Raw genomic sequence first — 16,445 nt, forward strand, 5'->3', positions numbered from 1 at the left:
GGGGCCGTAGAGTGAGGGATGGAGCAGAGTGATGGAGGAGAGGAGGGGCCGAAGTGTGAGGGATGGAGCAGAGTAATGGAGAGGAGGGGCCGGAGTATGAGGGTTGGAGTAGAGTGATGGAGGAGAGAGGGGCCAGAATGTGAGGGATGGAGTAGAGTGATGGAGGAGAAGGGGATAGGGGAGCTTGTGATGGAGGAGAGGGGGGGGCAGAGTGATGGAGGAGAGGAGGGGCAGGAGTGTGAGGGATGGAGCAGAGTGATTGAGGAGAGGAGGGGCAGGAGTGTGAGGAATGGAGCAGAGTGATGGAGGAGAGAGGGCCAGAATGTGAGTGATGTAGTAGAGTGATGGAGGAGAAGAGGGGCCGGAGTGTGAGGGATGGGGCAGAGTGATGGAGGAGAGGAGGGGCAGGAGTGTGAGAGATGGAGCAGAGTATTGAAGGAGAGGAGGGGCCGGAGTATGAGGTATGGAGTAGAGTGATGGAGGAGAGAGGGGCCATAATGTGAGGGATGAAGCAGAGTGATGGAGGAGAAGAGGAGCCGGAGTGTGAGGGATGAGGCAGAGTGATGGAGGAGTGGAGGGGCCGGAGTGTGAGGGATGTAGCAGAGTATTAAAGGAGAGGAGGGGCCAGAGTATGATGGATGGAGTAGAGTGATGGAGTAGAGAAGGGCCGGAGTGTGATGGATGGGGCAGAGTGATGGAGGAGAGGAGGGGCAAGAGTGTGAGGGATGGAGGAGAGGAGGGGTCAGATGTGTGAGTGATGGAGAAGAGGAGGGGCCGGTGTATGAGAGATGGAGGAGGGGGGGGGGCAGAATGTAAGGGATGGAGCAGAGTGATAGAAGAGAAAACGGTCCGAAGTGTGAGGGATGGAGCAGAGTGGGGTGGTATTTTGGTAATGAGTCTCCACTCCAATATTTAAGTGGTGTCTGTGTCAGTATGTTTATCTGTGTTGTGTGTGTCAGTAAGTGATGTCTGAGTCAGTGTGTGTGTCAGTAAGGGGTATCAATAATTAAGTGGGGTCTGTCTCAGTAAATGGTATCTGTATTAGTAAGTGGTGTCTGTCGTGTGTCAGTAAGGAGTATCTGTGACAGTAAGGTGTATCTGTCAGTAAGAGGTACCTGTGTCAATAAGTGTGTGGGTCAATGTGTCATTGTCAGTAAGTGTGACTGTCAGCATGTTTGTCAGTAAGTGGAATCTGTGTCAGTGTGTGTCAGTAAGTGGTATCTGTCATTAAAGGCTGTTTGTGTCAGTAAATGTGGTTGTGTCAGTAAGTGTGTTTGTGTCAGTAAGTGTGTCTGTATCAGTGCATTTGTGTAAGTAAGTGGAATTTGTTTAGTAAGGGGTGTCTGTGTCTTTAAGTGGAATTTGTTTTAGTAAGAGGTGTCTGAGTCAGTAAGGGGTATCTGTCAGTATGGTGTGTTTGTGCCTGTGTGTTTGTGTAAGTTGTATCTGTATGTATGTGCCAATAAGTGATGTTTGTGTCCGTAATGGGTATCTGTCAGTAAGTGGTGTCTGTGTCAATAAATGTGTTTTTCAGTAAGGTGTGTCTGTATGTGTCAGTGGTGTGTGTCAATAAGTGGTATGTGTGTGCGTGTGTCTGTCTGTATCAGTGTGTTTGTGTCAGTAAGTGGAATCTGTGTCAGTAGGGGGATATGTATCGTAAGTGGTGTCTGTCAGTAAGTGTGTCAGTAAGTGGTGCCTGTGTCGGTAAGTGTGTCCCAGGAGCCCTCAGTTCCCTGTCTGCTCTATATTGCCCCCATATTTTCTAATCTTTCCACATCTGCTCTGTTTTGCCCCATCATTGCTCCCCTTTCTACTTCTGTGCATGTTGATACAGCTCTCTGTATTATATGGTGGTCACAGCGATGCTCCCTGCATGATATGACAGTTACTGATGCTCTATAAAAGTTTTAAAGTATCAAACTTTTTCTTGTTATAGTTAACTATTAATTGTTATTAATTGGTTGAAGGTAGGCCCTAGCTATGATCTGCATGGAGATAGCAACACTCATGGCACAGGCCACACCCCCTATTTAGACCACAGCACACATTTCACATCTAGTCACACCATACAGCGCTTCTCACAACTCCTTCCGAGGCACACAATAGGCCCTTCATAAATTACAGCTCCAGGCCCATGTGAACCTTAATCTGGCACTGAGTGTGTGTGTGTGTGTGTGTGTGTGTGTGTGTGTGTGTGTGTGTGTGTGTGTGTGTGCGTGCGTGCGTGCGTGCGTGCGTGCGTGCGTGCGTGCGTGTGTGTGTGTGTGTGTGTGTGTGTGTGAAGAGGCTGGAGGAAGAAGATACTAGGCAGGTGCCCGTTAAAGTTGCATTTTTTTATTTACTTTGAAACCATGTCAGCTTTCTAAAGTGTATGACTCCAAAATGTGCTGATGTTTAAAAAAAATCAGATCAATTTTACCTTAAACATGCAAAAGTATTAGCAAGTCGAGCAAGATTTGTGAACTTTCGGCTAAATAATTTAGAACAATTACTCCCCCCCATCCCCGCCCAAAACAACAACAAAAACAAACACAAATAACTCCATGGTCTCATCGTACAATATCAACTTTCATAGTGGTCAGCTATGTGTAAGCCGTATTTTTATACATTATTCCAATCATGTTCAGTCAAAGTCAGCTGACAGTAATTATTGAAGGCCATATCTGTATAGAAGTCCCTTCTACGAATATACATGGTGCAGTCATTGGCTTCTTTGTCCAGCATACAAGTCAGCAGTGAGAGGTCATGTGGCGAGACAAGTGATGGCGCTCCCTAAAGTAGGCGTAGCAAACCGGGCATGATAGCTGTAGCTCTCTTCGTCTCTTACCCTGGGTTTCAAATCCTGTCTCCTTATGACGTGATCTCATGTGGAGGACCAGGTCTGAAGTCATGCGGAAGGAGAGTTTGCATTTGGCACACCAGATTTGGGCTGTAGACCCAAGGCTTGTGAGGGTTGGTGGGAGTACCTGGGGTGAGTGAGGAGATTCAGATTTTGGCCTAACTTCTGGAAGGGGTAGGACTGTCACAGAACTATGTAATGTCAAAAATTCACATGGCATTACAAAATTAGTTGGGGCAGTGACCCTGAAACTCTTTCCAGATTTGAATACTGTGTTTATTTTATTCCCAAGTCTGCCAGGCACAGGTGAGAAGGCACTGCCTGAGAAGTCTATCCGCCTGTCACCGATGTGCTTTGTTCTATAAACTTCTGTAAATGCGCTCCGCTTCTGCTCAAGGAACTCCGCTTTCACCTTTCTCCACATTTCACCTTTACATTCTGATGTCATTCCCATTAACAATTCTTCTCGTCTACTGGTTTCACCCAATAGGTTGGTTTTCTCATGAAGTACTGTTTTCTCCTCATCTGATTGTTCAGTCCTCTCTTGTTCCACATCCCTTGCCAGGCTGTGAAAGTTGGTGCCATGTCTTGGTTGTTTCATTGGTGATCCGTCTTTCTGTGTAGAGCAAAGAGAATAGTAGAAAGTTAGGAAAAAAATAAAGAAAATAGGGAGAGATAGAGAGATAAAAGTAAATAGGGGAGAGTTAGTAGATAAATAAAGGAAATAGGGGAGAGTTAGTAGATAAATTAAGGAAATAGGGGAGAGTTAGGAGTCAGATAAAAGAAATCGGAAAGAGTTAGGAGACAGATAAGAAAAAAAGTAGAGTTAGGAGACAGATAAAGGTAATGGGAAAGTTAGGAGTGAGATAAAGTAAATAGGGGAAAGTTAAGACAGATAAAAATAAAGAAATAAGGTAGAGTTAGGAGAGATACAAAAGTAACGGGAGCGTTAGGAGACAGATAAAGGAAACAGCGGACAGTTAGAAGACAGATAAAGGAAATAGGGAAGAATTAGGAGACAGATAAGGAAACAGAGGAGAGTTAGAAGACAGGTAAAGGAAAGAGGGGAGAGTTAGGAGAGAGATAAAAGTAAATAAGGAATAGTTAATAGATAGATAAATTAAAGAGATAAAAGAAAATGGGGAAATTAAAAAGATAGATAAAAGTAAATAGAGGAGAGTTGGGAGACAGGTAAAGGAAAGAGGGGAGAGTTAGGAGAGAGATAAAAGTAAATAAGGAATAGTTAATAGATAGATAAATTAAAGAGATAAAAGAAAATGGGGAAATTAAAAAGATAGATAAAAGTAAATAGAGGAGAGTTGGGAGACAGATAAAGGTAATAGGGGAGAGTTAGAAGAGACATAATGAAACAGAGGAGAGTTCGGAGACAGATAAGAAAAAAAGTAGAGTTAGGAGACAGATAAAGGTAACGGGAAAGTTAGGAGTGAGATAAAGTAAATAGGGGAAAGTTAAGACAGATAAAAATAAAGAAATAAGGTAGAGTTAGGAGAGATACAAAAGTAACGGGAGAGTTAGGAGACAGATAAAAGAAACAGCGGACAGTTAGAAGACAGATAAAGGAAATAGGGAAGAATTAGGAGACAGATAAGGAAACAGAGGAGAGTTAGAAGACAGGTAAAGGAAAGAGGGGAGAGTTAGGAGAGAGATACAAGTAAATAAGGAATAGTTAATAGATAGATAAATTAAAGAGATAAAAGAAAATGGGGAAATTAAAAAGAGAGATAAAAGTAAATAGAGGAGAGTTGGGAGACAGGTAAAGGAATTAGGGGAGAGTTAGGAGACAGATAAGGAAATAGAGGAGAGTTAGAAGACAGATAAAAGAAACAGGGAAGAGTTAGGAGACAGATAAAAGTAAATAGGGGAGAGTTAGGAGACAGATAAAGGTAATAGGGAATGAGTTAGAGGAGACATAATGAAACAGAGGAGAGTTCGGAGACAGATAAGAAAAAAAGTAGAGTTAGGAGACAGATAAAGGTAACGGGAAAGTTAGGAGTGAGATAAAGTAAATAGGGGAAAGTTAAGACAGATAAAAATAAAGAAATAAGGTAGAGTTAGGAGAGACACAAAAGTAACGGGAGAGTTAGGAGACAGATAAAGGAAACAGCGGACAGTTAGAAGACAGATAAAGGAAATAGGGAAGAATTAGGAGACAGATAAGGAAACAGAGGAGAGTTAGAAGACAGGTAAAGGAAAGAGGGGAGAGTTAGGAGAGAGATAAAAGTAAATAAGGAATAGTTAATAGATAAATTAAAGAGATAAAAGAAAATAGGGAAATTAAAAAGAGATAAAAGTAAATAGAGGAGAGTTGGGAGACAGATAAAGGAATTAGGGGAGAGTTAGGAGACAGATAAGGAAATAGAGGAGCGTTAGAAGACAGATAAAAGAAATAGGAGAGAGGAGATAGATAAAAGTAAATAGGGAAAAGTTAGGAGAGATAAAAGTAATTCAGGGAGAGATAGGAGACAGATAAAGGAAATATGGGACAATTAGGAGAAATTATTACTTTTTTAAGATGACAATTTTACTGTAATGACCTCCTAATTTATAACACTCAGTGGAAGATGCATCAAACATAAGCAGTGGAGAAGTTGCCCATAACAACCAATCAGCATCTACCTATCGTTGCATAGAATAAACTTGATAAATGCTACCTCAGAGCTGACTTTGTAGTAAATACCCTCCTCTCCGATAATAGTACTTTAGTATGGTTCTATTCTTTGGAGCACCAACCAGTCTCTCTGTTTTGCCTTATATATGTATAGGCAACAATAAAGCCAATTATTATACATCTTACAATGAGAGCCTACACATGGCTAGAAAGAGACCTGAGCACTGGCATGGTAATTTGCAGATGTCCTGCTTTATGTAAGCGCCTGATAAATGTAATGAATCGTAATAATAGATTATACTATGTATAAGTATACAGAGACCAACAAAACTAGAGAATGATTGGGAGATGAGGCAGGACTTAATGCTGGTCACACACCAAGCAGCCAGCCTTATTGGAGGGATCAGTATGATTTACAGGCGGCCATGATACCAGCTGTTAGTATACCAACAGCGGCATCCTGGCCGCCAGTATGCTGGCAGCAGGGTGAGCGCTGTATGCATATTAGAAATGAGCGGGTTCGGTTCTCAGAGAACCGATCCCCCCCCCCGAACTTCACGATCCAAGCCGGGAACCGAGACTGACTCGGAACTTCCCGCCAGACACGGATCCCAGAACGAGGCAAAACGCCATCATCCCACTGTCGGATTCTTGCGGGTTTTGGATTCCAAGTCGCCACCATATTCATTCCGAACTTAGAGAGTGAGGGAGACAGACCTCTGTCTCTCTGTAGGTGGTGGCGTTGGGTGGGGTCAGTGTGTGATCTCTAGGGGTACTGTCCTGTCACTGTGCTGTCCTGTCACTGTGGTGTCATCATGAGCCGGCCTTAGGCATAGGCAAACTAGGCAAATGCCTAGGGCATTTGGTATGCTTAGGGGCACCAGCAGCTTCTGCTGATTAAAATGATATGCAGCATTCCTATATTCTGTGTATGACTGTGGCTGTATCTGCATACGAAATGCTACGTTGCGTGTATTCCTGGAAATCACTGTAATGTAGCACTTCGTATATGCAAATACAGCCGCAGTCTCACACAGAATATAGGCATGCCACATATCATTTTAATCAGCAGAAGCTGCTTGTGCATCCTAGCCACATAGTAATGCAAATAAGATGAATTTTCATAAACAAAATGCGCCCGACGTTAGCAGAGCTGCCAGCTGACTCATGCCAGGCATCTCTTGCAGAACTAGTGGCGGTGCTAGGGGGCACCAGCCAAAATCTTGCCTAGGGCATCATATTGGTTAGGGCCGGCTCTGGTGTCATGTGTTGTTAGGGGTACTGCAGCTGTACATGGGTGTTGCTGTCCTGGCTGTCACTGTGCTGTACAGGAGCACTGTCCTGTATGCTGTGAAAATACAGGGGTGCTAGTCCTGTATGCTGTAAAAATACAGGGGTGCTATGAAAATAAATGTACACTGGCCCTGTCTTATATGCTGTAAAAATACAGGGGTGCTGTGAAAATAAATGTACACTGGCCCTGTCCTGTATGCTGTAAAAATACAGGGGTGCTGTGAAAATAAATGTACACTAGCCCTATCCTGTATGCTGTAAAAATATAGGGGTGCTGTGAAAATAAATGTACACTGGCCCTGTCCTGTATACTGTAAAAAGGGGTGCTGTGAAAATAAACACTGGCCCTGTCTTGTATGCTGTAAAAAAAAAAATAGGATTTTAATACCTACCGGTAAATCCTTTTCTCTTAGTCCGTAGAGGATGCTGGGGTCACATTAGAACCATGGTGTATAGACGGGATCCGCAGGAGACATGGGCACTTTAAGACTTTGAAAGGGTGTGAACTGGCTCCTCCCTCTATGCCCCTCCTCCAGACTCCAGTTATAGGAACTGTGCCCAGGGAGACGGACATTTCGAGGAAAGGATTTATTGTTAAACTAAGGTGAGATTCATACCAGCTCACACCTCAAGCATGCTGCACAACGTGGCATTCTATAGAACACAAGCCAACGGCATGAACAATTGCAGCAAAATGCCGACAATAAACGTAACACAACATGTGTGTAACCACAACTGATAACTGCAGATACAGTACGCACTGAGACGGGCGCCCAGCATCCTCTACGGACTAAGAGAAAAGGATTTACCGGTAGATATTAAAATCCTATTTTCTCATACGTCCTAGAGGATGCCTGGGTCACATTAGAACCATGGGAATATACCAAAGCTCCAGAACAGGCGGGAGAGTGCGGATGACTCTGCAGCACCGATTGACCAAACTTGAGGTCATCGGCCAAGGTATCAAACTGGTAAAACTTAGCAAAAGTGTTTGATCCCAAACCAAGTAGCTGCTCGGGCAGCCGCCCAGGACGAACCCACGATTTCGGTAATGGCAATCCTGCCGTGGAATGAGCACGCTGAATCATACCACAGATCCAGCGCGCAATGGTCTGCTTGGAAGCAGGACACCCAATCTTGTTGGGAGCATACAGGACAAACAGAGCCTCTGTTTTCCTAATCTGAGTCGTTCTGGTGACATAAATCTTCAAAGCTCTGACCACATCCAGAGACTTTGACTCAGAGAAAGCATCAATAGCCACAGGCACCACAATAGGTTGGTTCATGTGGAAAGAGGAAACCTCCTTCGGTAGAAATTGCTGACGTGTCTGCAATTCAGCTCTATCTTCATGGAAGATCAAATAAGGGCTCTTGTGAAACAAGGCCGCTAACTCAGACACCCGCCTTGCAGATGCCAAGGCCAACAGGATGACCACTTTCCAAGTGAGGAACTTCAACTCCACCTTCTGTAAAGGTTCAAACCAATGTGATTGAAGGAACTGCAACACCACATTAAGATCCCATGGTGCCACTGGAGGCACAAATGGAGGTTGGATGTGCAACACGCCTTACACGAAAATCTGAACTTCTGGAATGGAAGCCAATTGTTTCTGAAAGAAAACCGATAAGGCTGAAATCTGTACCTTAATTGAGCCCAATTTTAGGCCCGCATCCACACCTGCTTGTAGAAAATGGAGAAAAGAACATATTTACTCCAAATACGGTGGTAATGTTTAGACGTTACCCCTTTTCTGTCCTGAATAAGTGTGGGAATGACTTCACTGGGAATACCCTTACGGGCTAGGATTTTGCGCTCAACCACCATGCCATCAATCGTAGCTGCGGTAAGTACTGATACACGCACGGCCCCTGTTGTAACAGGTCCTCGCGCAGAGGAAGAGGCCAGGGATCTCCTAAAACTAATTCCTGAAGATCTGGATACCATGTCCTTCTTGGCCAATCTGGGACAATGAGGATCGCCTGAATCTTTGTTCTTCTTACGATCTTTAGAACTTTTGGAATGAGAGGAAGTGGAGGGAATACATACACTGACCGAAACACCCACGGTGTCACCAGTGCATCCATTGCTATTGCTTGAGGGTCTCTCGACCTGGAACAATATCTCTGAAGCTTCTTGTTGAGACGAGATGCCATCATGTCTACTTGAGGAACTCCCCAACGACTTGTCACCTCTGAGAAGACTTCTTGGTGGAGGCTCCACTCTCCTGGATGGAGATCGTGTCTGCTGAGGAAGTCTGCTTCCCAGTTGTCCAGTCCTGGAATGAAGATCGCTGACAGAGTGCTTGTATGCTTTTCTGCCCAGCGGAAAATCCTTGTGGCTTCTGCCATCGCCGCTCTGCTTTTCGTTCCGCCCTGACGGTTTATGTACGCTACTGCTGTTACATTGTCCGACTGCATCAGTACGGATAGATCTCGAAGAAGATGTTCCACTTGCAGAAGGCCGTTGTAAATGGTCCTTAACTCCAGAATGTTTATGTGGAGACAAGTTTCCTGACTTGACCATCTTCCTTGGAAGTTTTCTCCCAGCGTGACTGCCCCACAGCCTCGGAGGCTTGCATCCGTGGTTACTAGGATCCAGTCCTGGATCCCGAACCTGCGCCCCTCTAGGAGGTGAGAGCTGTGCAGCCACCACAGGAGTGAGATCCTGGTCTTGGAAGACAGGATTATCCTCCGGTGCATGTGTAGGTGGGACCCAGACCACTTGTCCAACAGGTCCCACTGGAACACTCTGGCATGGAACCTGCCAACTGAATGGCCTCGTAGGCCGCAACCATCTTTCCAAGAAACCGAATGCATTGATGGATTGACACTCTTGCTGGTTTCAGAACATGTTTGACCAGACTCTGGATCTCCAGAGCCTTTTCCACTGGAAGAAAAACTCTCTGAAGTTCTGTGTTCAGTATCATTCCCAAAAACGACAATCGCGTTGTTGGAAGCAACTGCGACTTTGGCAAGTTTAGGAGCCAACCATGTTGTTGAAGAACTGTCAGGGAGAGTGCACTGTTTTGCACCAACTGGTCCGTGGATCTCGCCTTTATCAGGAGATCGTCCAAGTACGGGATAATAGTGACTCCTTGTTTGCGAAGGAGAACCATCATTTCCGCCATCACCTTGGTGAAAATCCTCGGAGCCGTGGATAGACCAAACGGCAACGTCTGAAATTGGTAATGACAATCCTGAATCGCAAATCTCAGGTAAGCCTGATGCAGAGGATAAATGGGAACATGTGAGTAGGCATCCTTTATGTCCACCGAAACCATGAAATCTCCTTCCTCCAGACTGGAGATCACTGCCCTGAGAGATTCCATACTGAATTTGAACTTCTTCAGGTAGAAATTTAGGGATTTCAGGTTTAGGATTGGCCTGACCGAACCGTCCGGCTTCTGGACCACGAAAAGGCTTAAATAAAAGCCTTCCCCTGTTGTGACGGGGGAACTAGGATAATGACTTGATTCTGACACAACTTTTGTATAGCCTCGCTTACTACCTCCCTGTCCGGAGGAGAAACTGGTAAGGCCGATTTGAAAAATCGGAGAGGGAACGTCTTGAAACTCCAGTTTGTACCCTTGGGACACTATTTGTAAAACCCACAGGTCTAGGCCCGAACGAATCCAAAACTGACTGAAGAGTTTTAGACGTGCCCCCCACCGGTGTGGACTCCCGCAAGAGAGCCCCAGCGCCATGCGGTGGATTTGGTAGAAGCAGGGGAAGACCTCTGCTCCTGTGAACTCGACAAGGTTGTTGATCCATTACCTCTTCCCCTCCCTCTACTAGCAAGGATGGAAGAGCCTCGCTCTCTTCTGTATTTATTGGGCCGAAAGGACTGCATTTGATAGTGGTGCGTTTTCTTTTGTTGCTGAGGAACATAAGGCAAAAAAGATGACTTACCCACAGTAGCCGTAGATACCAATTATCGAGGCCATCCCCAAACAAGACACCATCTGGGAGAGACTACATATTTTTCTTGGAGTCTGTATCAGCATTCCATTGGTGAATCCACAATGCTCGCCTAGACGAGACCGCCATGGCATTGGCTTTTGATCCCAAAAGGCCAATATCTCTCACAGTTTCCTGCAGCGTCCTTGATATAACCCAGCGTCAAGAGGATGCTATCCCTATCCAGTGTATCTATGTCAGATGACAAGTTATCTGCCCACTTTTCAATAGCACTACTCGCCCATGCAGATGCAATGGAAGGTCTGAGCAGCGTACCTGTGGTCGCATAAATGGATTTTAATGTAGTTTCTTGCTTATGATCTGCTGGGTCCTTAAGGGCCGCCGTGCCCGGTGCTGGGAGAGCCACCTTTTTAGACAAACGTGACAGGGCCTTGTCCAAAATGGGGTGTGACTCCCACTTTTTCCTGTCCTCAGTGGGAAAAGGATAAGCAACCGGAATCCTTTCAGGGATTTGAAACTTTCTGTCAGGGATTTCCCAGACTTTTTCAAATAGAGCGTTCAGTTCATGAGAGGGGGAAACGTCACCTCCGGTTTCTTTTCTTTATACATACAGACCTGTTTATCAGGAACAACAGGGTCCTCAGTGATACGCCATACATCTTTTATAGCCACAATCATGTCAGGGCCGAAAATAGGATTTTCGGCAACCCAGGGCAAGGTGATAATGTAGCGCCCCCCCCCCTCAAAAATATATATATATATATATATATGTATAAATACATAATTATAATAGAGAAATAAAAAAATAAATAAAATTAAAAAAAATTAAATAAAATTGAAATAAATATATATAAAAAATTATTATATATAGAGATATACACACGTTGTGGAAGGATCGGCACTCCTCCTATGTCAGTCAGCAATGCTCAGGTGCCATCTGGAAAATGTAGTTATAAACAAAAGTCCTCCAACAAGCAGCGGCACTCTGAGACTTGATTTGTCAATTAATCACAATAAAGTGCATTTAATAAATCATCCTGTGAGCCAACGTTTCGGGGCCAATAACGCCCCTTTGTCAAGGTGATGACACCTTGACAAAGGGGCTTTATTGGCCCCGAAACGTTGGCTCACAGGATGATTTATTAAATGCACTTTATTGTGATTCATAGTATGACAAATCAAGTCTCAAAGTGCTGCTGCTTGTTGGAGGACGTTATATATATATATATATATATATATATATATATACACACACACACACACATACACAGATATACTATATATACATATATTGTAAAGCCTACTGCCCATCCTGCCCACCCCCCCTCACAATGCCCACTTACCTCAGCACAAAGTGGGGGAAGCGATTCACTTGTTACTGGCTCTTTCCTCTCCAGATTCCCTCTGGAGGAGTCAGGCAGCCGGGCAGGAGAGTGTGCGGAGGTGCTGACGAGCGGGAGGGCAGAGGGAGGCTCCAGAGTCCGGCGGCCACACATGCAGAGGGAGATGGAGCAGCAGCGGCGCCGGCGGGAACGGTGTCATACGCGGCTGCCGCTGCAGGAGGTGATCGCGGCGGGGAGGTGGGGAGGAGCAACTGGGTGAGAGAGCTGGAGAGCTCTGCGCGCCCTTCAAGTAAAGCAATCGCAGGGGGTGGGAGTGAAGGAGCAGCGGTCATAGGAGCCAGGCAGCATTTGCCACGCCCCCTGAACTCCTGCGCCTGGGGCACATGTCCCCCTAGTTACGGCTGTGATCATGTACTGAATGCTCTTAGCCAATTTCGGATCTAATCTGGAATCACTATGGTCGACACTGGAATCAGTGTCCGTGTCGGTATCAATGTTAAGCAACTGGGCAAACGAACGTCTTTGTGACCCCGAGGGGTCCTAGACCTGCAATAACACATCCTCCACAGATTTTTTTTTTTTTTTATGCCTGGGTCTGAGACTCAGACTTATCCAACCGCTTACTGATACGAGTCCTATTCGCATTCAAGACATTCACCCAGTCAGGAGTCAGCGGTGCCGACAGGGTCTCACCCACATTTATCTGTGTCCCCAATACAGTCTCCTCCTGGGAAGAGCACTCAGCCTCAGACATGTCGACACACATGTACCAAACACTCACAGACACACCGGGCTTATAAGGGGACAGACCCACAGTAAAGTCTGTTAGAGGGACACAGAGAGAATTTGCCAGCTCACAACCCAGCGCCAAACAACAACCCTGAAAACACTAAATAATGCCTCAGAAGTTGTAGCGCTTTTCTGCCAATATATTGCACCAAAAACTTACTGCGCCCTCCCCCCGTTTTGCACCCTGATAGTTGTCAGACAGTGGAAGGGAGGACCAGCGTCTCTGCAGCCTTGTGAGAGGAAATGGCGCCGAGCAGTGAGCTGAGGGAGTGAGGATGTAGTCCGTAATGGCGCGCTTCTGCCCGCTCCTAAATAAATAAATAATTATACTGGCAGGGGTTCAGACAGTGCCTAGGTACTAATGTCCTCTCTTGCCAGGTCAAATTGAGGACTTTATGCTGCCCAGGGTGCCCCCCCGTGCCCTGCACCCTGCAGTGCCTGTGATTTGTGCAGGAGCATGGCGCGCAGCGTATCGCCCGCCGCGCGATACCTCATAAAGCTGTCACTGAAGAGAAGTCTTCTTTCTTCTGCTACTCACCTGTCTTCTGACTTCTGGCTCTGTAAGGGGGTGACGGCAGGCTGCGGGAGTGAGCATCTAGGCGTACCCAGCGATCATCACCCTCAGGAGCTAATGGTGTCCTGTCAGCCAGAAGCAGAGCCATTGAACTCACTAGAAGTTGGTCATACTTCTCTCCCCTAAGTCCCACGAAGCAGGGAGACTGTTGCCAGCAGCCTCCCTGAAAATAAAAAACCTAACATAAGTCTTTTCAGAGAAACTCAGTAGAGCTCCCCTGTAGTGCATCCAGTCTCACTGGGCTCAATTCTAAAACGAGTCTGGAGGAGGGGCATAGAGGGAGGAGCCAGTTCACACCCTTTCAAAGTCTTAAAGTGCCCATGTCTCCTGCGGATCCCGTCTATACCCCATGGTTCTAAGTTGACCCCAGCATCCTCTATGACGTATGAGAAATACAGGGGTGGGGTGAAAATAAAGGAATACTGGCCCTGTCTTGTATGCTGTAAAAATACAGAGGTGCTGTGAAAAATAAAGGGGCACTGTTCTATGTGCTGTAATAATAAAGGGGTGCTGTCCTATGAAATGGAGAACAAAAATTTGTAGGAAAAAATAGTGAAATATCAGAAACCACTTCCAGTTCCTAGTACCAGTGCTGAAGCTACTGCTGCCACCAGTCATGACATTAACGATGCAATTCCATCAACGTCATCTGCTAAGGCTGATGCCCAATGTCATAGAGGGCATGTAAATTCCAAGATGCAAAAATTAAGAACCAGAAAAAAAATTTTTATCTGATAAGAAACGTAAAATTGACAATATGCCATATACGACACAAAGTGGCAAGGAAAGGCCTTGGCCTTGGCCTATGTTCATGACTGGTGGTTCAGCTTCTCATGAAGATGGAAGCTCTCCTTCTCGAAAAATTTAAAAATTAAAGCTTATTAAAGCACAGGAAAAAACAGCTGTACATTCAGAGATATCACAAATCCCCAGGAGAGTCCAAGTGTGTCCGTGGTTGCGATCTCTAGGCCTGACCTTCCTAAGACTGTATGGGAAGAGGAGGCTCCTACCAGCATTAGCACGCACCCTGCAAGTGCTAGGAGGAGCACCACCAGTCCAGTTGCTGATATTGAGATTGAGGATGTCACTAGAAGTGCACCAGGATGAGGAGGATATTGGTGTAGCTGGCGCTGAGGAGGAAGTTGGCGATGAGGATTCTGATGGTGATGAAGGTCATTTAATACAATATTATTAATAACTTTGTGTATTAAACAAAGTTTGTGTACATTGAGCCATCAAAAAACAAAGGTTTCACTATCTCACTCTCACTCAAAAAAGTCCGTATTTCGGAATATTCCGTATTTCGGAATATTTGGATATGGGATACTCAACCTGTATAAGGCAATAGTGAAGACAGTTGTTGGCCATGGGATGAAAAAGCCCATTGTCATGCCTCGGCAAAATACCAAAAAAGACACCTCTTCATTGTGAAATTATTTCTCTGTGAGGATGAGGATGTAAATACTCAAGGGGGAAAGGAATATAAGGATGAGGACGACATCTTGTCTCTGTAGAGCCAGTTTGTGCAAGGAGAGATTGATTGCTTCTTTTTTGGTGGGGGCTCAAACATACCAATCATTAAAAGCCACAGTCGTGTGGCAGACACTGTCGCTGAAATGATTGGTTTGTTAAAGTGTGCATGTCCTGTTTATACAACATAAGGGTGGGTGGGAGTTCCCAAGGACAATTCCATCTTGTACCTCTGTTTATTCTTTGCATTATGTGCTCTTAGGGGCCTAGTTTTTAAAACTGCCATCCTGTCTGACACTGCAGTGCCACTCCTAGATGGGCCACGTCTGTGCCGGCCACTTGTGTCGCTTAGCTTAGTCATCCAACTACCTCGTTGCACCTCTTTTTTTTCTTTGCATTATGTGCTCTTTGGGGCCTAGTTTTTAAAACGGTCATCCTGTCTGCCACTGAAGTGCCACTCCTAGATGGGCCAGGTGTTTGTGCCACCCATTTGTGTCGCTTATCTTAGTCATCCAGATACTTTGTTTTTCTCTTTGCATTATGTGCTCTTTGGGGCCTAGTTTTTAAATCTGCCATCCTGTCTGCCACTGCAGTGCCACTCCTTGATGGGCCAGGTGTTTGTGCCGCCCACTCAACCAATTATTTCAGCCACAGCCATGTGGCAGACCCTTTTGCCAAAACCAACCTTTCAGGTTTTGGTTTTGGTTTTGGATCTGGATAATTTTTTGGGGGAAAACCCAGCTAAAATCCCAGAATTTGGGGGTAATTTTGATACTACGGTATTATTAACCTCAATAACATTAATTTCCAGTGTATTCTGAACACCTCACAATATTGTTTTTAGGCCAAAAGATTGCACAGAGGTAGCTGGATGACTAAATTAAGTGACACAAACACCTGGCCCATCTAGTAGTGGCACTGCAGTGGCAGACAGGATGGCAGTTTTAAAAACTAGGCTGTTTGGAGCACAGAATGCAAAGAAAAAAAGAGGTGCAACGAGGTCGCTGGATGACTAAGTTAAGCAACACAAGTGGGCGGCACAAACACCTGGTCCATCTAGGAGTGGCACTGCAGTGTCAGACAGGATGGCAGTTTTAAAAACTAGGCCCCAAAGAGCACATAATGCAAAGAAAAAACAGAGGTGCAAGATGGGGTGGCCAGGAATATGCTAAGTGCCTCTGGTTACTACAGGTTGAGCTAGTGTGAGATAGTGCACCTGCTACCTTTTCCCTCTGTACACTTTACTAAGTCTCAAGCAGAGTAGCACTTTACTACCTAATTAAGGTGTGCAAATTAGGGCCCTTTTCCCTCTGTAACTGATGTATTCATACATTTTTGAAGGTAGGAGACACCTTCACCCTAATTTAGCACCCTGCCCCACCCACCCCTCTGATTTTAAATAGTCCAACACTCTAGCCTTTACATTTGGAATGAGCACACTGAGGTAAGACTCCTACATTTTGTTTAATATGGCAGTCCATAATGGGGGGGAATTCTCTGGGGTGCGGGGCTCCCTGTGCCTGCCGTGGCTGGGTGTCCCTGGGGCATCACAATTTAACACTATTTCATCACTCCATGGCACTTATAGTT

The 16,445-nt window shown here is 45.3% G+C and overlaps 1 protein-coding gene across 3 annotated transcripts in view; it reads right to left on the reverse strand.

Moving 5' to 3' along the window:
- Nucleotides 1–2,510: 2,510 nt before the first annotated feature.
- ZNF488 (zinc finger protein 488) overlaps nt 2,511–16,445 on the reverse strand; it is a 113,491-nt gene continuing 99,556 nt past the window's right edge. For all 3 annotated transcript variants that reach the window (XR_010244194.1, XM_063963390.1, XM_063963389.1), the window contains one exon: nt 2,511–3,455. Coding sequence is in view for 2 of the 3 variants with exons in the window: in XM_063963390.1 (XP_063819460.1) it covers nt 2,730–3,455 (726 nt within the window). In the remaining variant the exon portion in view is untranslated. The remainder of the gene's footprint in view (nt 3,456–16,445) is intronic.

The sequence above is a fragment of the Pseudophryne corroboree genome, chromosome 3, assembly GCF_028390025.1.
Source record: "Pseudophryne corroboree isolate aPseCor3 chromosome 3, aPseCor3.hap2, whole genome shotgun sequence".
Classification (NCBI taxonomy): Eukaryota; Metazoa; Chordata; class Amphibia; order Anura; family Myobatrachidae; genus Pseudophryne; species Pseudophryne corroboree.